The sequence below is a fragment of the Glycine max genome, chromosome 2 (assembly GCF_000004515.6).
Source record: "Glycine max cultivar Williams 82 chromosome 2, Glycine_max_v4.0, whole genome shotgun sequence".
Classification (NCBI taxonomy): domain Eukaryota; kingdom Viridiplantae; phylum Streptophyta; class Magnoliopsida; order Fabales; family Fabaceae; genus Glycine; species Glycine max.
Window position 1 is genome coordinate 4,825,252 of NC_016089.4, and position 26,384 is coordinate 4,851,635.

The 26,384-nt window shown below is 32.0% G+C and overlaps 3 protein-coding genes across 5 annotated transcripts; 1 reads left to right on the forward strand and 2 right to left on the reverse strand.

Moving 5' to 3' along the window:
- Positions 1-6,869: 6,869 nt before the first annotated feature.
- Positions 6,870-10,968, forward strand: LOC100782565 (transcription factor bHLH111). Of its 2 annotated transcripts, none has more exons than XM_006574632.4 (7): positions 6,870-7,391; positions 7,992-8,571; positions 9,225-9,338; positions 9,434-9,502; positions 9,753-9,818; positions 10,028-10,087; positions 10,547-10,968. In XM_006574632.4, exons 1-7 carry the CDS (start codon positions 7,258-7,260, stop codon positions 10,649-10,651), a joined length of 1,128 nt encoding a protein of 375 aa, XP_006574695.1. In that variant the 5' UTR covers positions 6,870-7,257; the 3' UTR covers positions 10,652-10,968. The 2 variants fall into 2 exon arrangements, with proteins under 2 accessions (XP_006574695.1, XP_003520288.2); XM_003520240.5 differs by having other exon boundaries at positions 6,871-7,391; positions 9,437-9,502.
- A 776-nt stretch (positions 10,969-11,744) lies between these two features.
- Positions 11,745-17,782, reverse strand: LOC100791772 (phosphatidylinositol/phosphatidylcholine transfer protein SFH12). 2 transcript variants are annotated; one of them, XM_006574633.3, is made up of 15 exons: positions 17,366-17,782; positions 17,103-17,224; positions 16,373-16,586; positions 15,779-15,878; positions 15,388-15,654; positions 15,025-15,102; positions 14,816-14,917; positions 14,680-14,729; positions 14,405-14,504; positions 14,212-14,286; positions 13,974-14,036; positions 13,539-13,644; positions 12,846-13,243; positions 12,235-12,309; positions 11,745-12,131 (listed from the first exon to the last, which is right to left on the reverse strand). In XM_006574633.3, exons 2-15 carry the CDS (start codon positions 17,128-17,130, stop codon positions 12,120-12,122), a joined length of 1,668 nt encoding a protein of 555 aa, XP_006574696.1. In that variant the 5' UTR covers positions 17,131-17,224; positions 17,366-17,782; the 3' UTR covers positions 11,745-12,119. The 2 variants fall into 2 exon arrangements, with proteins under 2 accessions (XP_006574696.1, XP_040866858.1); XM_041010924.1 differs by having other exon boundaries at positions 11,745-12,309.
- Positions 17,783-22,184: 4,402 nt separating this feature from the next.
- LOC100305749 (uncharacterized) lies at positions 22,185-24,737 on the reverse strand. Its single transcript, NM_001249257.1, is given in 9 exon segments — positions 22,185-22,406; positions 22,474-22,571; positions 22,833-22,894; positions 23,046-23,118; positions 23,231-23,373; positions 23,482-23,529; positions 23,620-23,694; positions 24,490-24,584; positions 24,686-24,737. Coding segments are annotated over 8 exon segments (696 nt in total). The 5' UTR covers positions 24,574-24,584; positions 24,686-24,737; the 3' UTR covers positions 22,185-22,293.
- Between the last annotated feature and the right edge of the window lie 1,647 nt (positions 24,738-26,384).

Here is a 26,384-nt window from a genome sequence, read left to right on the forward strand (position 1 = left end):
CGTTGACTCCTCCTCCATCTTGCAGGGACATATTAGTCATAAATGTAAACATAGGATTTAATTCAAAATTAATTGGTTTATTGTCCCTATAATCATGTCCATGTTATTTTCTTATTATAGGAGAAAATCAAGTTCTGTTTCAATTTGTTTCCTTGATTTTGACTAAGGGTTGCCACTTATTGTTAGTGCAGCAATTATTTAGCCTTCACTTTATGCATGTAAAAGAATATATACAATATAAATAGTTCTTTTCTTATAGAATCCTCAAAGAATATATATCTAATATATTTTTTATTTTATGATTCTTTATTGTTTCATTATACTATCGTGAGAGAAATCTAATATGTTTTTTTAATTAATTAATTAAAACTTTTATGTCTTAATAGTTATTTATTTGACTATCATCAAAGTCTACTAAGATTTATTTGACTATTAAAGACTATGGCCATCTTTTTCAATTCCAAATTGCACTAAAATATTAACCAGTTGCGTACAAGAAATGTGTTATACTACTATTATCATATATAAACATGCATGAAAATGTTAAATCTTTAAATTATATAGCCATTAACACTTAAAAAGAAAACCGTACATTACTCGGGCTAATAATTACTAGTTAATTTATAGTTTTCATCATATCAATCTATTAAGCATCCAGCGTGGATTTCCATTTGATGCCGACAAATGAATTGGCATAGACAGAGATTAGGGACTCCTAGGATTAAAATATGTCTAAAAGTAACCGTACAGCATGGTAATTAATAATGCCACCATCTTCATATCGAACCACAATATTCCAATCAGTTTGCACTATACAAAATGTTATTTTAAATCTACAGTAGCAGTCCTCATATTTGAAAATATATAACATTATATATAGGTTCCTTTTTTCCATACTGCTCTGTTATAAATATTACCCTAAATATTAATTAAATATCAGCACTACCATAAATTATTATAATTTTGATCCCATGACTGACCATTTTTGTCTTATCGGCAACAATATTCGGTACTTGGAGCAAATGCGTAGAATGTGACTGTAAAAACTTAAAAGGGAATATAACAGCCTTTTCCGAAAAATAAAATTTCTGGAAAATGAGAGTAACCTTCTTTTCTTTTTTTTTTTTTTGCTGCAGGGAAAATGAGAACCTTTGTGACAACTTAACACGAGAGAAAGACATAGCAAAAGGAATTCGATGCTTTTGAAGATCAGCTACTATACATATATAAGCAATGTATCAAGTACGTTGAAGCTACTTGCTCACTTTAATTTGATTAAATGGCCACTCATAAAGTGAAGTCAAAACACACGTGAGGTACTGTTGCATAAATTATGGATTGGGTTATACTGAAAGATAAAAGGTATTTATGAATCAAAAATTTAATGGAAAGATAAAAGGTGCTTAAGATTTACTTATCTCCTTTTTCATTTGTTCTGACTTTAGAGTTAATTATGCTAAATTATGGATTCTAGAAATTATATAAAGTGGTTGCATTTGTCTCGTTAAGACGTTAACTCAATGCCACAATTCATAAAAAAAAACTCATTCATGAAGATTATTAACTAATATTACTAGACATCTAAACTAATTATAATGCAAACATAACAATATTGTTTTGTATTGATATAATTGATCTCAAAAATTTTATTGCACAACATTCTTTAATTTTAATTTTCTACTTTAAAATATTAACCATGACCTCTATACATTAAAGTCTAAGTTTATAAATGTTGTTAACTTTAAAGAAGTCAACGATGATTGGTTCAAAATCAGGCAGGTCTAATCTAAAGAAACACTTAACAAAATTATCATATTACAATGGTTTAATTGCAAATTTTCCTACCAAATTTTATTAGTTTTATTTTTGTAAATTTTACCACTAAACTTTTATAATTTTATAGATTTTATTACTCAAGTTTTTTTTTCATGAATTTTATCATCCAACTTTTAATATTTCTTAAATTTTACCATCTAAATCTTTTATTTATGTACATTTTATCATCATGATAACAAAACGATGTAAAAAGTCTCTTGTATAAATTTTTTATATCGATTATAGTTATAACCAATGTAAAAAAGTGGTTTTCTATATCATTTATGATTATAACCGATCTAAAAAGTTAAAATCTTGTTTAATAAAAAATTTTGAAATCACTAAGTTTGATATTTAATTTTATAAAATTGCCTAGTTTAGTAAAAAAAAAAAGTCCATCAACGGTAATAAAATACACAAAAATTGGAAAATTAAATGATAAAATTTTTAAAAAAAACTTAAGTAATAAAATTTACAAAATAATAAAAAATAACTGATAAAATTTATAATTAACCCATATCACAATAGTTTAAAACAAGCTAAATCCATCTTAATGAAAATTATTGTAATAAAGAGAAATACATGTATGACTCATGTATATTGGAGGGGGCGCCTAGGCCCCCTGTTTTTTTAATTCTATTTTTTTAATATATATATATATATATATATATATATATATATATATATATATAAACTATTTTAACATTAAATTAATTTTTTATTTTATTTTATTTTTTGACAAAATATTTTATTTTTTTTATAGTATTCATTACAAAAATAATAACATAATATGATTTTTTTTATAAATATTATTTTCTTTGATAGTCTTCATCATTGAAAGAATTAAGATTTTTTCTTTTTTAAAATAAAATATTCAATGTAATTTATTTTCTTTGCTAATATCTTTTTCTTTTACAATGTATTACTGCTACTTTAAAGGTTATAAACATTTATATTTGTAGTCAAATAATATTATTATCTTTTCTTTTATATTGATATGGTTATAATTGATTTAAAGAATTAAATATTATTTATAATTAATTTTTGTCTGTGAGATAAACTTACACTACATAATAAATTGATAACTTTACTATTATTCATATATTATTTTTTTCTTTTATTTCATCTTTTCTTTTCTTGTCATTGTTAATTAACCTCAATCTAATTTTGGCTTTGAATGTATGACAGTATAAATCTAATTTCAAATTTATGAAACTAAATATTGTTATATAAACTTTGGAAAAATAAACTAAATATTAAGTTATACCAAACATTTGCCAAATTTTACTTTCATAGATTTTGGGCTTTTTTATAAAATAAATGATTAATGTTATTTTTTATTACAAAGTCATCTACCTTATATTTGTCCCTTTAACTTCTTCTATTGGGTTCGCCCTTGTGTATGAGTATTTGCACTTTGGTTAAGATAGGAATGATACATAATTAGTAGAGTTATAATATATATGTTTTGATAGTCACATTTTAAAGCATATTTGTATCTTGATCCATCATATGTGGCAATAATTTTAATACTCAACTACATAACCCTTATAACCAAGAGGATGCTTCGGTAGAGGAAAGTATATTATTAGCAAATTGCCTTAACAAAGAAAAGTATATCATCAATAAAATATAAAAAGGGGACTTCTAGTTGATCTTTCCCCCACCACATAACCCTTATAGCCAAGAGTCTTCAGGCATGCCTTATCAAATCGGATAAGTCTTTCGACACCAAGAGGAACAAGAAAGGTGTAATGGAGTCACCATGTCTTAGTCCTCTTTGTCGTCTAAATTCTTTCGTTGGACTACCATTAATCAAAATTGAGACTGGTGAAGATACTAGCCCACCTTTTAGTCCAAATAATATATTTTTCATAAAACTTCATCCTCCTCATCATATAAAAAGAGAATTTTTCAACACACGAAGTCACAAGATTTCTCAAAATCAACATCAACAACCAAATAGTTCTTCCTCTTTTCTGCCTCATCCATCACTTCATTAGTAACAAGTAAACCATCTACCATGCCTTCTTCCCAAGAAGGTACATCGCCTTTCATCAATGATTTTATCCAAACCGCCCTTCAATCTTTTTGCCAAGACTTTAACAATGACTTTACATAAGCATCCAATGAGTGAAATAGATCTATAATCCCCATTCCCCAAGACCTTGGGGTTATCATTCTCAAGAATCAAAGTGATAAAAAAAGGATTTCCACCCCTCAAAGTGGATCCATTTTTCTCAAAACTCTCACGTCATGCTTAAAAACTCACTACTCATCAAATTCCCAACACTTCTTAATAAAATGAAAATTAAAGTCACCAGACCATGGACTTTTATTCCCCTTACACTCTCACATCGTCTTTTTAACCACCTCTTCAATAAAATACTACACATAAGGCTTCATTTTCCATCCTCCCAATTTTTTCAAATTCAACCCCACTCGATAAAGGTCTAACCCCTCCATATTCTTTGAACTTGTTTTAAAGAAATCCAAAATTCCTCTCTTTACAATGAGTGGGTCTTCCTCCCAAGAACATGTTATCTCGAACCTCTTCATCCCACTAAGCTTCCTTCTCCCCATTTAACCATGGAATGGAAAAACTAGGTATTGCCATCCCCTTTGAGCTTCTTGATCCTCAATTTTTGTTGTAAGAGGGATTTGTATCTCCTAGAAACTCTCCAAAAATCTAGAAACCCCTTCTCCTTTCTATTTCCTCTTCCTCCAATCCTTCATCTTCATCTTTAATATTCAATTCATTGATCCTTTCCACTAGGGATGAAAATGAGCTGAGTCAAGTCTTACTTGTCTAACCTATTTTATATTTTCATAACCTAAGTTTGGGCCTAATACTCGTCATGAGCCTACTTTTAGGCCTGAGTTGATCTTTGTAAAAGCCCATCAAGCTGATTAGCTCATTTAAAAGCCTATTTCATATTAAGAAGTGTAAAAATATTATTTTTAAAAATAAAACCACAAATTTTCATTAAAAACAATAAGACAAATTTAAACCATAAGATATGGAAAAAATTTGCCTACAAACATTACATGCGATATACTATCAAAGTCTTTTAAGTTTCACCAAAAGAAAAGAGTTCATATTCCTACTACGTACTTATATGAATTAACTTATTTTAAACATTAATTAAAATGATTCAAATCGTCAAACTACTAAAATAATTTTGTAATTTAAATAAAATAATTATTATTATACATCATAAAAATATTATTGTTAAACGGACTGGCCTGTCATGTTTAATAGATTTTTCTTATGGCCTATGGTTTGACCTATTTAACTAAATAGGTTTCTTTTTTAAAAAAATGGAGCTTAATCTTTTTACTAAATAAGTTGGATCAGACCAGACCTTATACAGGTTGAACCATACAGGTTGAACCATAAGACTCCAACAAATGATTTAACCTACTTTCACCCGTACTTCCCACCAACTCTTTTCATTTGTTCGGCCTATTTTTTAAAAAAATTTAAGGATTCAATTTAACTTATTTATCTTATATAAATTTAATAACTAGATACAATAAACCTACTTACTAAAACTATATTTAAAAACTTTATCAGCAAATATTTTTAACTTACCAATAGATCATTTGTTGAACTACTAGTGATGCTACCAATAGATATATAATATATTAATATACAGTAAGTCTAAGTCTTTAAATAACCTAATAAATTTGCTACGCTATAATAATAATAATATATTATTTATATATACTTAAATAAGTTTATATGTGATTTTAAAAAAATTGTATAACTAATAGATCTTTAATTAAAGAAACTTTCAATCGGGTAAAATATTTTGACTTGCATATTTCAAAACGGATTAAACCTGGTTTGATTTATCTCATTATTTTATTTTAATTTTAATCAATATATATAAATTCATTCTATATATAATACTCTTTTATCTAATTAAATACAACAATTAAAAGAATTTATTAATTTAGTTAGTGACATTATATTTATTAATATTTTATATTTGTATTATTTTGTAAAATTACACTTTGAAATTATTGCAACTCGTTATTCTCTTTTTCCACTTAATTAATTAATATGCGGGAAAAGAATAATAATTATGTATTTTATCTTATTAATTTGTGGTGAGTCATTTTTTTCGAATTCTCACACATTGCAAGAAATAATTTAGAGAGTCTTGTAAAATGGATCAAACAAGTCTCTCAAAAGGTTCCTATAAGGATGAGAGAAGTATTTTTCAAAATCAAATAATATTTTTAACATGAAAAAAATCACTATTTAAATTTTTTAAAACTAATATTTTTTTATTTCATAAAATATTTCTATAAAAAGTCACAAAATTAAATTTATGTAACTCGACAACCTAAGACTATATAATCCAAATTTGGTTAGATTGATATAAGTTATTAAGTTGATAAAAAATATTACTCAAATAATTAATCTAACTCAATCCATAATTGAATAACTTTTTCTCTGAATCTTCCTTTTAAAAAAAACTTTCTCTAGACCTTGACCCTTAACCAAAACAATTCTTATATTAAAGGAGTTATTCAATTGATGGAGTGAAGTGTGTGACTGGTATAACGTTTTTGTTACTGTATTCAATTCTTACAAATAAAAAAAAAAAATCCATATACAACACTGAAACCTAACCATCACCAAAACAGCCATTAATGATGATGGTGGCTGAAAAAACGTCTGACAATTAATGCAATTACAATTTCCCAAACTAATTAAGAGATGACTCTAATTAAACCCAATCACCATTCCCTTTCAATAATAATGATGGTGGCTAAAAGAATTTGACAATACAAATACAATTTCCCCAACAAAGAGATGGCTCAAATAATTAGCTCAATCACGCTTTGCCGCATGACTCAAAATCGATATCTTAACCAAAATTAAAATAGTACTATTATTTAGTTTGATATATATTATTGTAGGCAAAACAAAAGGTCCACTAACCTTTTACCGAGGAAAAAGGTCCATACCACTAGCACAGCTTTAGGAAGAATTTACTTATATTCATGCATATTCCCCGAAGGTGTCATATTTATGTCTATCCTAAAAGCAGAAACACAGTGATCAACTTGTTGATCCGAGAGGACCAGTATATATATGATAACCCTTGCTGTCTAGCACCATAACCCTTCTTTCAGGACCCTTTTTCAAAGCTCTATGCAGTTTTGCTTTGGGAATTTCACTGTATAACTAGAGTTCTTTTGAAGTGAGCTCAAAAGGACTTAACGAGGCAAGAAGAGATTTTGCAACAAGGAGAAAAAGGGTTGCAACTTGTGCATGCATATGGTATCGAATATATATCAAGAAATATATCCCATCTTATTGCATAGTAAAAAGTGAAAGGGCATCTCAAGGTTGATATATAGGGTAGCTATAGCTAATTAGATCGATTACTTTTGTTTTTGGGATCTTCAAGGCTTGGAACAATTATGGAGTTTGCCCGTTTCCATCTTCAGCATCAGCTCCAAGAAGAATCTACTATGTGTATAACTTCAACAATCCCACCACCTGACTCTACACCTTCCTTTATCACTAATCAATCATGGATCCCAAGCAACATGTAGTAAGTGCTTTCACCCTTTTAAGATGAACTTAACTCTTGATTTATAACTTATATACCACAACATATATATATATATATATATATATATATATATATATATATATATATATGATCCCTTTATTGTTGTAACAATAATTGTCTCAGGTGAAACTAATGAATTCGTTGAACTAGGAGTTACGATATTTGAATTCTTTGAACCCCCCTTAGTAAAATATTATAGAAGCTGGCTTCTTATATCACTATTTTTTCTCGGGCTTGTGGGGTTCCCTGTGAATGTTATTCAGCAAAAATTAACTACTTATGGAAAAGATATGGACATTTTCTTTTGATAATCAAGATATGGACATATATAGTAGAAAAGTATATACATCAGTTTGCACAGAACTCTCCACTACTACAAATTAAATCTTTTAATTATTAAAGTTGGCTCGCTGTAGTGGTAGTATATGTCTTCAAATAGTACTATTTATCTTGATTTCACATTTGACCATTTCATGATTATTATTCTACTGCTTTTCTTTGATTGCTTTTCAGTTGTTTCATCTTTGAAACAGTGATAGCATCCATTATAGCTTATAAATGTGTGTTTGTTGTTTTCAGCAATGGCTATGACCGTGGGTTTCTAACTGATCAGTGCTTCACAAATTCAAGAGAGCTACAACTGAAGCACGCCATGACTGATTCACTTAGAATTTCAACAAGGCAAGCCTTTGGTTTTCACAATGGAAAAAGCCTCATAACTCAGCATCCAGTTAGTGATAATAATAATCTCTTTCCTGCAAGAATCTTCAAAGGTGGAATGATCAATACCTCCATGAAGGGTATGGAGGAATCATCACAATATTCTTCTCCTAGTTTCTTATCTAGTATTGGTGTAACTGGTGAAGAGTTTTTTCCCAATGACAGGCCTATAGATGGAGGAACCCTAAGCAGGAGATATAATAATAACTTTGGCGATGTTTCCTTAATTTCAAATTTACCAACCCTAGATATGGCCTCTTCCTTAGTTTCATGTTCTTTGGGATTAAACCCTAAAATGTTTGATCTGCATACAAGTTATGGTGGGAGTTGTGGATTAATCCAACCTTGCTATGATACTTTTGGTCTTAACGAGAGCATATCTTTGAGTCACAGCCATATGCATGGCCGTGAAAACAGTCCATCAAACAGCTCAAGTAAAGTGAGTGCTATATTTTGTCTACATCTCTTCTCAAATATATATATATATATATATATATATATATATATATATATATATATATATATATATATATATATATATATATATATATATATATAAAGAAATAAACTTTTCTTATGACTTTAAAATCTATTTATACACATCTGTTTTTTCTTATATTATCATCTGACTTTTATATGTTAATTTGAAGTTAGGCAAAAAAAAAAAAATAGTTCTGTTGTTTTCTTTTTCTTATGAATGTTTAGCTGTTTGTGAAGTTTTATTTTTTTACAAATATATGCATTTATGCATTTACAGTAATAATTGATTGTGTGTATTTTTTTTATCTATAAATATTAGTTGTTAATTTATTAATTTTTATTAGTGAGAAATTGACCTATTCTTTTCTTTCTTCTGTCTACCATCAAATTAATCTTGTATTTCCAATGATTGTGTGTGTATGTATTTCATATATACCGTCTTAAATCAGGGTGTCCTGGTATTTCTGTAAGCATAACAGAGGCTAAAACTAATTAGTAAATTTGAGTAATATTTGAAACACGAATTTCGTTTTTACATTATAAACAAAATAATTAAGTTTCATCGGTGATCCTATTCGATTGGATTAATTAACCTTTTCTAGTAAATTATAGACTTCATCATTTGTAAGTGAAGTTGCAACGAAGAAAAGGCCTAGCAATTGCTCTCTACCAAAAGAATCTGAAGCAAAAGTTAAGAAGTCAAGGCCATCATGCCCGCCCCTGAAGGTAATATTTTATGATAAAAAGTCATTTAAATTGATGTTTTGGGTCACTTTCATGTTTAAATAAAAATGGCTGATCGATGTGGAGTGAATTTAAAGCAGGTAAGAAAGGAAAAATTGGGGGATAGGATCCAAACTCTTCAGAGACTAGTGGCACCTTTCGGAAAGGTACATCATATCTGATCTCTTTGGTTGCCACTTATTTGCGTGTCTTTTATATGTGTGCGTGAAAATTGAACACATGATACTATGAAATTTATAATTATTTATGTATTATATTTAACTAATTGAAATAGATCTTATTGATTATGTAAGTAGATCTCTCTTATTATTATTATTATTATAAAATAATAATTCCTAAAATATTTTTTTGTTGTTTTTTTGTTTTAATTTAACACTTATGTTCTTTAATTCGCAGACCAGTACAGCCTATGTGTTGAGTGAAGCCATTGGCTACATCCATTTCCTTCACCAACAAATTCAGGTGGATATTTAGACATTATTAGATCAACCGTTATTAATATAGCTGGTAATTAAGCTGCACTGTTTTAAGTGTACGTACGAACCTAGGGCTTGTTAACTAAAGGCCCTTTAACTATATTTCTTCCACAAATATGGAAAGAAATAAATTCACAAATTACGTTGATATATTTCTTTCAGACTTACGTACAATATTCTCTTTGTTCACTGCAGACTTTGAGCATCCCTTACATGAAATCCGCACAAAGCAAGCCCTCTAGAATGGTGCAGCTGGTAAGAAATGCATATACTATAGTTTTTGTTGATATTTCTGTGCAGAATTTGACTCCTAGGCGAAGAGTAAACTTTAGAAAATAAATTAGTAATCATCAATTAGAGAATTTAGTTTTTTGAATGATTTAAAAATACACTTGATTGCTGTAAAAAAACAATATACTTGAATGCCTAAAAAAAATACTTGATTGTATATTTAGTTATAGTATATTTGATAATTATAATAGTTGAGATTGTACGTAATAATTAATGCATGAGACTGTTTTTGCTCTAGTACATTCAGTCATGCGAGACGTTTAAACCGTCTGCACTAGTTGAAAAGAAAAGGAAAAAAAAAGTAAAAAAAATATATAAAAAATGATTATGACATCGGAAAATTAGCTAATTTGAAATTCATCATAAATAGTCCGTCATTCAATACGTGATATAAACTATTTTTTGTTTTCTTGCTACATGCAGGATTCAAATAAGGTAGATAGAAGAGAATTCATGCCAGACCTTCGAAGCAGAGGCTTGTGTCTTGTGCCCCTTTCTTATGCATCATTTATTCATCGTTGTGTTTAGCCATTTTCATATTGATATTAGTAACAGATAACCCAAAATTTGAATAATTTTTTTTTCATGGTGTGCTTGTTTTAGTTTGTGAGCAATGACAATGTTGTAATGTAAAATGTATAGAGGAGTGAAAATTAAAAAAAAAATGAAAAAGAAAAAATGATTTTCACCTCGCTATATATTTTGAAAAATAATAAATACACCCAGTTCATCTTATTTATGTGCTATATAAGCAAATAGGAAAATAATTTTGAGCTATGCTAAACATTAAACAAGGGTGAAATAGCTTTTAATGATTTCAAATTCTTATTGTGATATTTTTCACATATCAGGTTAAACAAACTTTTGGATCTTACTGGGATAGGATCGGGTTAAGGATAAGAAATTATAATTAGGATAATTTACAAGACAAGTTTGGGGTTGGGCTGAGTTCAGAAGAAAAAAAATAACGCGCGCGAACAATTTGTTGGTTCAATATTAGTTAATTTTGGTTCTACAATGAGAAATATTCTTTCAATAATAACATAATGATAACATTTTATATGAAGTTAGAACACCCATTAAAATATTTATTAAAATATGAAGTTAGAATACCGATTAAAATACTTATTTGTTGAAGATATGTGATCATAGGTACTGAAAATTGCATATGTATTGTACGGCTCGATCTATAAGCAGCACTATAATTTCAGTTCAACCTCATGATGGGAATGACTTAAATTAAACTCATTTCTTAACGTTAGTTGAAGAGGGAGTTGATTACATGTTAAGCAATGTCAGCAACACATTTTTAACGTATTTTTTAAAATATATTATTTTTATTATTGATTGAATATATTTTATTAGAAATGATAATTTTTTTGTTAGTCTCACTTATTGTTTAATAAATCTCACTCAGTTTTATATTTTTTGATAAATTTTATCTAATAATAAAAAGTGTTTAGAGGAATGTTTTTTTAGGATAAAGAAATGTACGTGTTAGAAAATGAGATTATACATTACATAGATTTTCTATGAAATGAAAGAGAGAAAAAATGATAAAAAAAAATGAAAGAGGAAAAAAAAATCCGTTTTATTCTTCGTTACTCGCAAGCCACGAGTAACATGTTTGGGCATGTTGGCATTTCATTGAAAACCATTTTTTAATTAATTTACTTGTAAATAAAATGTTATTTCAAGCATATTAAACAAATTATAAAGTGTTGTTTTGTGAGTGCTCGATTTTCATATATATTTAGAAATCCTCTTAATATATATTCATTCCGACACTGTACGTCCAAAATAGGATTGGCTTTTGCATACATTGTGCATCATTTTTTATATACATGGAGAGCAAGTCCAATCCTAGGTACTATAAGATGACATTTGTGGTGTATATATAGATATATTCACATTGTGAACATTTAATGTGTAATATAGATGCATTTTAGAAAGTCTTCGGAAAGCCGAATGAAGAACCCCCACATAAATTGAGAACTTACCAAGCGAACTGCATTATAAAAACAAAATATTAAACACACGAAGAAGTAGGTTCTGTGCGTAAACAGATAACTTGTCATATATATTTGGGCATGCAGTTGTAGTGTACTTACCAACTTCTTCTTCTTCTTCTTTTTCTCAATGTAAGCAGAAAGTTCCTCTTGCTTGGAAAGTGAATCCTCCAAAGCCTAACAAGGCCGATCCATTATTTTTTTGTTGTGAACATATAATAAAAAATTATGCAGCAATATAAAATGGTGAAAAAAAAATGAAAAAACATATCCCTAAATTAAGATTATGCACATGGCTTATTTCTACAAAACTTGTGTAGTTTTCTACTAAACAGAAAATTTGTGTAATCTCATGAAACCTAGTAGAGTTTTTAACTAACTGTAGTAGGTAAGATTGACACTGTAAAGTAATCAAATTTTATAGTCTGTGTAAAAATGTTTTAAGTTACAATGTATTTAAATTTAGGTAAAATCAGGTTTAGTCCATGTTAAAGTTTGTAAACTTAGGTATGTGTAGTTTGACAAATGAGTTTGCAAAAAGCAATACGAGTCTTAATTATTTGTATAAAACTGAGTTTTCAAGCAAAATTTTCACATGCAAAGTGCAAACGTACTTTTGGAGATAATTAATTAATTAAACATGTAACCAAAATGAGTTTATGTCAGTTTGGAGCTCTCCTAATGGAAAACCAAACATTGCTTTATTTGTTTACCTTCTTGGTTGCCAAGAGTTCTTGCTCCAAAGCATCTGCTCTGGTGATAGCAGCATTGAGCATTTCCTCCTTCTCAGGCGGCATGCAGATGGTCTGGTTGTTCATTTTGACCATTTTGTCTTCCAACTCAGCCATGCGTTTCATCACAGTCATGAACTCTTTAGCAGAGATGTTAGGCATAGTAGTCATTTCCTCTGAATTTGTAGCCTGTCCTTTGTATTCGCTACCAAAGTTGGAGTAGAAGTTGGCGTCTGTGAGCTTCTTTGGCATGTTCTTAGTCATCCTCACCATTGTCACTATGCCCATCACAAAGGCCATCACGCCAGTGAAGATTTGAGAGTTCATTTTCTCGTGAATGTTGAACGAATCAACCATGGCGTATGCGTCCACTGCTCCAACTGCCATGAGTAGCACAAAAACACATCATTCACTTCACAAGTTGCCACGAGTAAAGGATTTAGACATAGAGAGTGTGACATTTCTGTGTTTTAATTTGGTATACACACCACACAAGGTGACTTTAAAAAGTTTTAGTCATTTAGGAATATGCAATATTTTTTTTGGTCTAAGCCACAAGTTTAGACTCAAATTTGAATCTACTGGTTAAGTTAGAACAATCTCATGCCAATTAATCCACGCACTTGATGGTAAGAATATACATTATAAAATAGAGTTAAATAAATACCATTCTACCTTTGGATAATGCAAATTTCTCATTTTCATCCATCTTTTTATTCCAAGCAGTTTTATCAGCCTCGGGGACAAAGTCCTCGTAGTTGTAAGCCTTAGAAGCAGGGACCTGTTATATTTTTTCAAGGTTTAGTACTTAAAGCAAATGAGCACTATTTATTTAATTCTCTTAATAACAAAACAAAGGTCACATGAGACTTCCAAAATATGCAATCTTCTGTATAAAACAATGTCTACATGAAACTACCAAAATGTACTTCACAACATCATAGTTGAATTATCTAGTCTAGCGTGTTTAAATTTTCCTTATATATTTACCTCACTAGCTATATTTTGTAATCTACAAGATTGAAGCTATATCTATATGCTGTAATATAAAAGGTTTCTGTAGTTAACCAGATCAAGCATGCATGGATAATGTGAAATATAATAACATACCCCAGCAAAGACAGAAGACAATTGTGCGGTGAGATTAGCCTCCAACTTGGAAGTCTCGTGTTCCTAAACATGCTTATTGATTAGTTTGGATGTTAATCCATAACAGAAGGAACCAAGGGTTAAAACAAAAAACAAAGGGTTTTGTATAGAGAAAACTATGTACAATATAAAATGGAAATGCCAAATGAAAGCCGTTTTTGAGTTATCTAAGTTAAAGGCATTCAATAAGTTATCTCACCTCAGAAGCTGTCTTCTCTTCCATGACAGGAACCTCACATTTCCTTGAACATTTGTGGTCACCATTTTGAACCATCTGTTAGTCCATATAGATATATATTAAGTACATAAACTTGCAAACCAATAACAGAACACAAAATGTTAATTAGCTGAATACATAAAAAGAGGAAAACAAAAAGGGATTGCAACCCCACCTTCATTATATCTGCATCCTTCCAAGGGCCCTTATCAGAGTGCATGCAACCTCCTTGATCAGCACAGGTGCAAGTGCCTCCCAAAAACTCTGGCAACTCACTGGCAAAGCAAAAACAATAGATATGAAGATGGTCAACAAAACCTTAAGTCAATTTTGATAAAAGCTTTTGAATACTAGAATGACAACTATGGAGCAGAAACAGGATTGAAATAAATTGTGGCACAAGGAAAATCAGGTACTGCTATGTTACAGTATTTCTTATCATGAACTCACCTCTCATCAATTATTTCAAGCAATTTGCTTTGATACTTGTTGCCAAGAACCTGTTAAATTATAAGCTCAATTAGATAAAATCTTAATTTATTGACAAAAACAGGTAGATATTATAAGAAAATGTCTTTGTTCTCACATGGATTTTTGATGTGGTCTTTGGGTCAAGGAATGACTTAACGGTATTCCACAACATTCTGAATCCAGAACCTGCATTGATGATGAACATGCGGTTCAAGGTCTGCAGTGAAGCCACCAATTTTATGATATTACAACTCAGTAATCCACAGTATTTATTTGCAATTAAACTTTTATGCAAGTCTCAAGCAAAATAGAAGAAAAACATACCTCAGGGTAGTTGTCACCGTCAATCTTTTGAAGACGGGTGATAAGCTCCCTGGCATGCTTGTTGAAGCTCTTGAGGCCCTGTGACATTAAAACATAGCAAGTTTTCATCATATTTTCATATTTTACACATCACTTTTTCCTCATAGATTTCAAGGTTCATTTTGAAGTGTGAACTGAATAAAAGATAGTAAGTTTTAATTTGTCATGCTTGTTGAAGTTCTTAAGGCCTTGTGACATTAAATGATGTAACTCGAGTTACTTCAAATGGTAAGATCTTTGGTGCAAGAACACAATGTTGTTTTTTTATTTTTTAACTTCAATATTGGGTTGGCTTAAGATAAACAAACTATTTCTGATACGTACCACTCCTTGCACATCAAGGATGGTTGTACTTTGATCGATGTGTTTCTTTGCAGAAATGGAGCAAGCCGCAAATTTCACATCGAATGTCCTCTCGAACTCCTTGACATGGTATTTGATGTAGCGATCCATGGTTGTGACTTGCATCAACTTTGTGGCATCTACTTGACCAATTCTCTCAATGTAAACTGGTCGTCCATCTTTATCAACTCCATGATGTCCATGAGGATAGTATTGCAGGACTTCTTCGAGTTCCTTGAATTCAAAATCCTAGTATAAAAAAGGCACCAATTAAGTAAATAGAAGGAGGAACAAAACTATAATTAAATAAGTGAGAATAAGGGTCACATTCCCCTGAATTCTCACAAATATCATTGTTCAAAAACACAAATACCTCACTGATGGTGTCAGCACCAAATTCCTTCCTCCATTGAAGCATGTCAGACCACATTTGCTTAGATTTCTCAAGTTCAAATTTCCTGGCCTTCAAGAATCTGTTCAACAAAATACAAATAATGCAGGAAAAGTGTCAAGTTCCTACTCATAACCAATTGAATCGATATAATATTTGGTCCTTTAAAATGTTTCTTCTATTGCTTTACTCTTTAAAAATCTCTGCCTATACGAATTGATTTCTAAATTTACCAAGGAGCTAACAAATTCCTCCCTCCAGGCACCAACTTGTAAAGACAAAAACTTTCAAGGATCAAAATAACAAGTAACATATTTGGGGTCCATACTATATATTTACTCTATAACCATTATTTGTAGGAATAACCAAATTTGAATGGAAAAACAATAGATAATTAGAATGGACTCATTAAAGAGGATTTTAAAATTAGGATAGCATTGCTATTCACTCTTACAAAGATGAATAATCTCCACCAATCTAATAAATAGATGACCCATAAAACTTGTTCAATCTAGGTGAATTATATCAAAATTTTGTGCCTCATTAGTAGGAGTTAAGCAAGAAAATTAATGTGACCTGAGCAACATGTGATAATCATCGTGCTTCTCAGGGAGTAGCTCGTCCAAGACAAGAGCTTGACGGAACTCATCAACAGCTTTGGACTCTTCAGCATCGCGGATATCCTCGATTTCAACCGACATGACCTTGCTGCTGCTTCGCCTCCTACTCCTTGTCAGAGAATTCCTTAGCATTTTCTTCAACGAACCAACACGGTCACTCTTTTCAAGAGCTGCAATAATGCAACCATCAATTACATTTGGTTTTTATTTTTTACCAAATTTCTGTGTTTTTTTTTTGTTTTTTTTATAATGATCACAGTGAGATTAGAACATATGAACTCAAACAATATATTACTCAAATTCTCCACTACTAAGCCGAACTTTATGTGATTTTGATAAGAGAAACATATGTTATTTTTTAATCAAAATTGGAATTTCACTTCAGTAACATATGTTAGAACCTGTGATCTCAAACATTATACTACTCAAACTCTCCACTACTAATTAAGCCGACCCTATTAGTAACTTTTATGTAAATATTTTTATTCGAATTATGAGTAGAATCTCCAATTCTAATTAGAGAACAACTCTAAAAAAAGACACAAGAAATTACTAAGGTTTTGTACTTTGTGAAATACATAGTTGTTTTTTGTCTAAAAATAATCTCAACAAAACATAACCAGCAATTTAAGATTAATTTCGGAAAGAAGGAAAAAAAATAGTAATGGAGATGGAAACTGACATACATGTCTTTGGAGACAGGGGTCCAGACATGGTGTGGCTTTTGTTGATAGCTTCTGCTGGGTATTCAGGAGAATTATACACTCGTCATACGAAAGCAGAAAAAAAACATAGCACTCCAAATGCCCTGCATGCATGCAAGAAAATAATTGACCCCACCAATCAGTTAACAATATTCCATTAAACACAAAATAATGAAATCAATAACAACACCAACGTGCATGGCATGCATGCAAACACACGAGGTAAAAAAAATAAGAAACGGAACTGAACACCGAGAGGGAGAGAGAGAGAGAGAATTGAAACTCGAAAGAGGTGTACGAGTATCAATTAGTGGGTTTTTGCAAAAGAAAGAAAAAAGAAAGAAAGAAAAAGGGAAGAAATAAAAAGAGGGTAAAATAGAATGAATGATGACCTCGTACGTGAAAGCGTAGGGGACGGGGAGAAAGGGGAGAGAGAGAGAGAGAAAAGTTGTAAGAAGAGAGGGAAAACCCTGAAAATAGGTTTCCACGATGGGTCATTTGACCAAGTCACGATTCTCTAATTGGAGAAGACAAATTAAGACAGATATGGAAGAAGGGGTTTGGGCGAAACGTGAGGCCGTTACATTCCATTCATGTTATTGCATCCATCTCTTTCCCATTTCCCATGTTCATGTCTCTCTTCCCATTTTGCCAAATTCTTATTCCTTGTTCGTATTTTTAACAATAAATGTTTTAGACTTAAGTTATTAAATACAATCAATAAATAATAAAATATTAATTTAACTACCCCTAAATTTTACTGTTGATATATACACACTAATCTAAGTCAAATTTTAATTTACTCCCATCACATTTTTATCATTTATAAAATTTAAACACTTATTTGTAAAGCATTTGACATTTGAATCTATTTCCATTTGCACCAATGCAATATTAGTTTTCAGTAATATTATTTTATATACCAAATTTACTTGCAAATATAGTAATAACTAATAAGTATATATATATATATATATATATAAACTTACAACAACGCCTTATCCCACTAGGTGGGGTCGGCTACATGGATCAACTTCCGCCATAATGTTCTATCAAGTACCATACTTCTATCCAAATCATTAATTTCGAGATCCTTTTTGATAACCTCTCTTATAGTCTTTTTGGGTTTTCCTCCCTCGAATTATTTGTCTTCTCTCCATCTGGTCTACTCTCCTCACTACACAGTCTACCGGTCTTCTCTCTACATGCCCAAACCACTTAAGTCTATTTTCCACCATCTTCTCTACAATAGGCGCTACTCCAACCCTCTCTCTAATAGCTTCGTTTCTAATTTTATCCTGTCGAGTCTTACCACACATCCACCGCAACATCCTCATCTCCGCTACACCTACTTTATTCTCATGTTGGCTCTTGACCGCCCAACATTCTGTTCCGTACAAACTTATTACTATTTTATTGTATTTTGCGGCATTTTTATCTTTACCTCTGCATTTCTCATTTATTGATTCATTTAATATTACATCATTTATTTTAATTATTACACTATATTTGTCTACAAAATAAAAATTATATAAACATATCATCATCTTTTGTTATTTTTATTTATTAGATAATTCAACAACTAATTTTAACAAATATTTGAGTTTAGTAAATTAACCATACAATTTCCAGCTAATTTTATTTTTTCAAATTTGAACTACTCCCTCACTATTTCCTTCTCTGGCGGTTGATCCATGGCAAAGCGCCAAATGATGCCAACCTGCAACGCAGAGGCTGTGTGACAGTTTCATTGTGTAGCTTATGCTGCAAACATGCTGAAATTACCAGGCACTTGTTCCACCAATTCGACTTTGATTGCTCTTCCTTTCTGTCTTTAATTTTCAGTCCTTCCAACTAGTAAAAAATCTCAAGTTTCTGATGTAATTACCTTTGGTATTGTTCATTCATTATGGTACATATGGTTTTGCGTTTTCAAAAACCAAGTGTTGCCATTCCTCAGGTTATTCACATAATCACATGATTTCAGCCTCTGTTTAGCTCTCTGGAAACTGTTCTTCTAGCACGATGTACAACCCCATTTCTGACTTCTCTTTTTTTAAACTTTGTTGTTACTGTCCATCACAAAAAGGCCCCTATGATTCGCCAGGTTCAGTGACATCCCCCCTTCAAAACTGGATCAAAGTTAACACTGACGGCTTCAGGCGGAATCTTTAGAGACTATAAGGGCTTTGTAGTTGGCTGCTTCTCTGAAAACATCGGTATCTCTTTTAGCCTCAATCCAGAGCTTACAGCAGCTATGCTAGCTATATAGTATATGCTAGTTACAAAGGCTGGAGAAAGCTTTTTGCTGGAGACGGATTCGACTACAGTGATTGCAGTTTTTAAGTTCGTATTTGATTTCACTTTGTAGAATTAATTTTTGATACATTTTCATATGTTTGATCTCATATTATACAAGAATTTAAAGTTGATTCTGAGTTGAAATAATTTTAAATAACTTCTGTATTGGATTCAAAATTTTATATTGAATTTTATTTTTAACTTAATTTTATAATAAAACATTCAAACAAAACAGATCACTTCAAAATCAATTTTAACCAAAATTGATTTCATTCAAAATTAATTTTATAAACATCCATTTAAACACACTAAATCCCCTGCTGTGGTCCTTTGGAAGCTTAGAGACCATTGGTTGAATTGTCTTCAACTTTCAGGTGATATGCACTTCCACGTCTCCCATTTTTTCCGTGAAGGGAACATTTGTGAACAATACAATAGAGACAAACTAGGATTACCCAATTGTAGGTTTAAAGATTAATTGGATTTCTTTGCTGGTGTTAGGAAAGAGAAAACAATCTAGCACCAAAGCAATACTAAGGGCACAACCACATACCGAAATGAAAAACCGTACCACCAAATGCTTAGGGAATTTCACATAACTAATTCTGTTAGAGCTTCTCAGCTGGCAGGATATTAGTGATTAGGAAAAGATGTTGTCTATTGCTTGTCTAGGGAATATCTGATACTGTTATTCTATGTTTCTATTTTGTTTCTTGTTTTGGTTTGGTAGTACGTGTGATATATATATATATATATATATATATATATATATATATATATATATATATATATATATATATATATAATATACTTATCATGTAAGGGCAATAGAGAAAAATAATAGAATTTCCTTCTTCTCTTCATTTTTTCTTGGGAGGGTCCTAGACCTCGAATGTTAGGAATCGCTGAATTATTCTTCAGTTCATAACAAATTGGTGCTGTCATTGAGCTCCAATGGCTACCTTCCATGGCTGTCATGTCAGTCCAAATCACCTCTTCGCACGACATCTTTTCCACACAGCCACCCACCAGCAACCATTTCTGCAACACCCATCCCCTTCGTTTCTGCACACCCCTCATCCTTTTGTACATCCAACTCAATCCCTTGGTATTGATTTTGAAAGCACCTGCAAACGTTTGCTATGCTTGTTCGGTACCACAACTCTACAAATTGTGCGGACCATGCCAACTCCGCCTTCCATGGATTCTACATTGCCAACGACAACGCTAGAACACCAACACACAGACACTTCCTCCGACCTGCCCCTTCCCTGACGTCCTTTAATGGCAGACGCTGAACTTTCCGCCGCTTGTGTGGACCGTCTTGAGGCCGCCATGACCAAACTTGCTGCAGCTCAACTTCGCTTCGTCGAAACCCAAGCTTCCATGGAATCCACACTGGATACCATTCTTCTAAAACTGCCTATCCCGATAACCAGCCACCACTATCCATCTTCTTCCTTCGTGTAGTCACCACCGCCACCTCCGCTTTCCATACCGACTCCGCCACCATGCTCCGCACCCATGCAACCAAGTCCTACACCATTACCGGCTCCGCTTTCCAGGCTAACTGCGTCTCCATGCCCCGTGCCGATGCAACAAAGCCAATCACCCATGCATGCTCTCCACCTTGCCGCCAACAACAAGCACCACGTGCCCCACGCGTTGTCCCTTGTCTTCAATTAGCTCGACCACGCTTGTACCGTTGTTTCCCTCGACAACTTCTTAAGTGTTGTTGTTCATTATGGTCGTGCAGCGGCTCCGCATGACAAACTTTTGAAACATAAAGGCATGACACTGTTTGAGATGGGAGTTGAGTCCTATGGATCTGCCATGGTCACACACAAGCGTCAACCAACTGTTTTTGTACTATGGACGACTGCTAAACTAAGTGAGTTTTGCCGAAATAGACCTTGGGATCCTGATATTACTTTTGGTAGCCATGGTTTGAAGCCCCAACACCTTGAGGACAAGGTGTTGTTGATGGGTTATGGAATGTTAGGAGGGAGAAAACAATCTAGCAGCAAAGCAATACTGAGGGCACAACCATAGGCCCAAATGGAAAACCGTACCACCAAATGCTTAGGGAATTTCACATAACTAATTCTGTTAGAGCTTTTGAGGTGGCAGGATATTAGTGGCTAAGAAAAGATGTTGTTTGCTGCTTGTCTAGGAAATATCCGATACTGTTATTCCATGTTTCTATTCTATTTCTTGTTTTGGTTTGGCAGTACCTTGTGTGAGGTTTATATATATATATATTTTCCAAACATACATATAAAACCCCACCTATTTAATACGTATGAAGAAACGGATAAACACAATTTTCACATAATACACAATTTTCACATAACTATCATGTGAAAATTTACCGTGAGAAGATCTTTTATATATGGACACTTCATTTAAAATTGTGTAATCATATATTTTGATGTAACAATGAAATATTATAGTCGTATCCCAATTTTGTTTTTGTATAACGGTGGTAATGAAGTTTGGTGCTACTATTTCATGCGTACTATTCAAGCCCTGGCCCAATTGTAGTGGCTTCTAAAGTTCTAATGAATTCACATTAATGAACAATACTTAAATCCAGATAATTTATATCAATCTCTTACGTTACAAATTGGAAGTTCTAACTTTTGACACCCTTGGATGTGAGAAACGTTAGCAATTTCCTACAGGGACAACAGGTTCACACATGATACAACAGTTGTAGCGCAGCATAGCTTCTGTATGATTGCAATGGATTCAAACCACTTCCCAAAAGCAAACAAACCAAAAGTGCAACAAAGATTATACAAGCCCAAAATCCAAAAGGAAATGAAGATAAACAGCAGATTTTTCTTTTAATGCCACCAACTGATTAATTTTATTCAGAATCAGAATCAGAACCAGCAATTGTGGAGGATCTAACGACTCTACGTGTACTGTCTATATATTCATCATCTTCATCATCCTCAGCTTTCTTCTCCTCAATTATACCTGTCAAATGACAGTTAAAAAACTTTCCAGTTGCTAAGAAACGAAAAAGAACAAATAGAAGCATTACCTTTCTTTATCAGAAGAGCTTCCAGCGTTCTTGTGGTAAAATCATCTTTACCTCCCACATCTTGAAATCCTACCAATCTATCTACTGCTACTCCTTGTCTGAAGAAAGAAACACCTTGTCCTTAGCCAATATACTGATATAACAAATAAATTTTATCCACTTTTATTATATATACTGTCAGTTTAGTTCAGTAACAACAGAATTTTATTTCATCCAGGAGGATAACTTCTGCCACCAAGCATCTGTTAGCTCCTATATCCACTTTTTTAGGTGGGGGCAGTTATTACATTCACATATTTTTTGAGACCTAACAGAAACATTAATACACTCAATTGACCAAGTACAGATTTAGGCCTCACCTGAACAACAAGACACAAGGCAAAGTCTTGATAGCCAGTTTTGTAACAAAGAATGGTGCATTCTGCATTTCATTTTCAATAGTGAACTTCATTCAATTTCTTTACCAAGACAAACAGTTGCATTAAGATAATCTGTCCAATGTTACAACAGTAACATTGACTCAATCCCTAAGAAAACTCCAAAATCATCTCTATAGAGTGGTTAGTGCTGACCTCTGCATCAAGCTTGATGAACTTCGTATCAATATGCATTGGTGCAAGAGACTTTAAATGCTTATCCATTATCCTGGAAACATTTATCGATACAACAACAGGCACATGTAACCGTGCACGCCAGAAATTAAGAGACATAGAAAGATAATGAGTCACAAGGAATTATATTTAAGTCAACAACATACTTGCATCTATAGAACTCCCTATGGTAGAAGTGACAAATCACTTTTTCACTTCCAGTGACTTCACCTAAGAAATCACCCTCGGTTACTTCCCTGAATTCCCCATGACCTTTCTTCTTCCATTCCTCCCGTTTCTCTGCTTCTTTCTATTAAAGAAAAATTCAGTTGCAAATAGCAAGGCAAATTATAAATAACAGAAGTAAAAACAAAAAATTGAATATCATTTGCATCTCAGTACATATGGAGATTCCCACCTTAAGAGCTGCAATCCTATCTGCATGCAATTTTTCTAACTCAGGATCCTGACATCAACATTGTGTAGACCAGTTATAAGAATGAGGGGATAAACACGTATACATATAAGATGAGGTTGAAAAGTTTGCAAAGCATACATCCATTAACTCGTCAAGGTCAACCTCCTCATGTACTGAACTTGATCCTTGAGTCTTCTCTTGAGCAAGCAATTCCTGCAAGTATCATAGCACATGTTAGATTACACAGATATGTCACTGCTGGCATAAGAATTATGCATAACATCACTCTCCAGAGAAAACTATAGCATAATGTTAGCATTTGAGTAAACAGTAAATTAGTTTAAAAAACAAACCACACAAGACTTACGAGAAAGTAGTACTTCAAAAACTATCACCCAAAACATACAGTATTCAACTATTCACCATCTATGGTATGCTTCTTAAACATAGCACTATATATTAAGAACATTTGATAAGAAAACAAGAAAAGGATAACTTTTTAAGGTAGGAGTTCATAGAAAAAACCTGAGCAATATTATAAGTTAAAAGAGTTTTGAATCCGGCACTTCCAATTCATCATTCCATGGTAGCAGCACTAGTAGTACAATTTTATTCACTCCAAATGAAAACACATGCAAATGCATAGCCCGCCAGGTTCAAGTAGTAAAAAGAACGTTCCAATATCATAAACATCCATCCACCATTTTAAATATATAAATTATGATGCTGTAGGCCTAAACTAAACATAACAACACGTTGGAGGAAGAGGACCTAGGATCTCACACAGGTGGTAAGTGTTAAGTGAAAAACACGCTACAGCATACTCACGTTTACTTAAAATCAATTCTGTAAAATCACGTTGGTTCAAAATCAATTCTACAAATGCGTATCCAAACATGTACTTAAATTGTTTCAAATTCACACACATATCAGCGAGGGGGGTTTTGTCTTCCTTTTCGCGAATCGTGAAGATAATTTGCATTTTGAAGTGAAGAATTGTTAAATTACCTTCTGATAATCACGGGCAGCTGCTGCCATTACGTTTCCAAACGCCAGATTGGAGAGAGTGGACTTCACCGTGTTTGGATCCATTTTTATTTTATCTGCAAAAAAAACCAAATCCAAAACCAAAACCAAAATCAGAAATTAACAACGATAACAATGATGATTAAAATGCAAATTGAAGCGTTGCTCTCGCACGCACCGTTAAAGATCTGTGATGTAGGTGCTAAGCTAGGGAAGCGAGAAGCTTGTTCAAAAATTGAAGGAAGCGGAAATTGAAGCTTTGCTGCTATGTTTTTTGTTTCTTTTGCGTATGGAAGCTGCTGTAGCTATCTGAAATCGTCCCTTAAGAAAGGAGACAGAGGGCAATTGCTTCATGCACCTCCCTTTTTGCTTCCTGCACCTCCCAGAAAAGACCTGAACAGACACAAATACCCTCGCCTCTCCCAAGCAAGTCCCACCTCCATCTAATATCACTGTCAACCAAAACACCCTGCTGCAACCACCCACCACCATCTTCGTCGACCCTTATGCAGGAAAAAAAAAAGCTTAGACGAAGTCAAAAAAGAAAGTGAGATACAAAACTTGACCTTATTTCGAAAAGATCTTTCCATAATACATTTTTTACACTTATAAAAAGACCCTTTTAAAAGTATATTTGTATACTTCATGTAAATAATGACACACTTTGAATACAAGGAAATTTTATTTCTTTTTTATACTACCTTGGCATCATAGGGGTACGAAGATAGGGTTGGAAAAAATGCATAATATATACTATAGTAAAATATGGTCTCATGAAGAAAGACATATTCAATTTCTATTGTTTCTTCCCATAATAGTGCACTTGAGTCTTGAAGAATAAGGAAGAGGGACTCCAGGCCTTTTCTTATCCCTTTACGACATGGATGTTACTTGCACTGCTAGATTGAAACTATAAAATTAAACAATAAACCTGAAAAAAGAAAAATGATAAAAAAATACATCACACATGAGCATTGATAACAAATTAATTCTTACAATGCTATCCACAAATTTGAGTGGACTGAGCGAATATTATATGAATATTATTAGAAGTTATAAAAGATGAGAGATTGAAATTGACGGTGTTATATTCTTTTTATTTCTAGTTTTGCTTTTTTCTTGTAAATGTGTTTTGTTGACAACATTATAAAAGTGATCAATTTTTATATGAGATCATGGTGTAAAATGGTTGCAAGCATAATGAAAACAACATTAAAAAACATCTTTTGCAAAAAAAAATGTTTTAAAACTTCCATAAAGGTCTTTCTAGTATATTTTTATACTTCCAAAAAGACTATTCAAAAAGTCAATTTTTAGGAGTATAAAAATTGACTTTTGGAATAATCTTTTTGGAAGTATAAAAATTGACTTCTAGAACAATCTTTCTAGAAGTATAAAAGTATACTTTCAAAAAGGCCTTTCCATAAATGTAAAAAGAAAAAGTATATTCTCGAAATGTCTTTTTTGGTAGTGTAAAAAAGATAGTATATTTTGAAAAAACATTTCTAGAATATGGTCAAGTTTTGTACCTCGCTTTTCTTTATGACTTTGTATGCACTTTTTTTCTACCCGAGGAATGGTGGTGTGTTTGGGTCGACAATGGTATTGAGTGGAGGTGGGACTTGCTTGGGAGAGGCAGGGGTATTTGTGTTTATTCAGGTCTTATTGAAGGTAGAAGAAGTAAAAAGGGTTGTGCAGGAAGCCATTACCGAGATAGAGGAATCAGGTGTGGACTGGGCCGTCTAGAAACATTTGTTAATCATGGCCCAAAATTTCTAACTCCACTCTTCAAAGACAAAAAACAAATCAAAGTAAATTTGTTTTCTAATATGTATACTATGTTTATTTTCTAGTATTATATAAAGTGAATATCTGAT

Bases quoted from the DNA above. Each gene is read 5' to 3' on its own strand.
- LOC100782565 (XM_006574632.4), top strand. From the start codon at position 7,258: ATGGAGTTTGCCCGTTTCCATCTTCAGCATCAGCTCCAAGAAGAATCT. The intron at 7,392-7,991 runs GTAAGTGCTTTC...TGTTGTTTTCAG, and splicing joins TGGATCCCAAGCAACATGTA to CAATGGCTATGACCGTGGGT. The intron at 10,088-10,546 runs GTAAGAAATGCA...TGCTACATGCAG, and splicing joins CCTCTAGAATGGTGCAGCTG to GATTCAAATAAGGTAGATAG.
- LOC100791772 (XM_041010924.1), bottom strand. From the start codon at position 17,130: ATGTCTGGACCCCTGTCTCCAAAGACAT. The intron at 14,505-14,679 runs GTGAGTTCATGA...TTGCTTTGCCAG, and splicing joins CTTGAAATAATTGATGAGAG to TGAGTTGCCAGAGTTTTTGG. The intron at 12,310-12,845 runs GTAAACAAATAA...CGGCCTTGTTAG, and splicing joins AACTCTTGGCAACCAAGAAG to GCTTTGGAGGATTCACTTTC.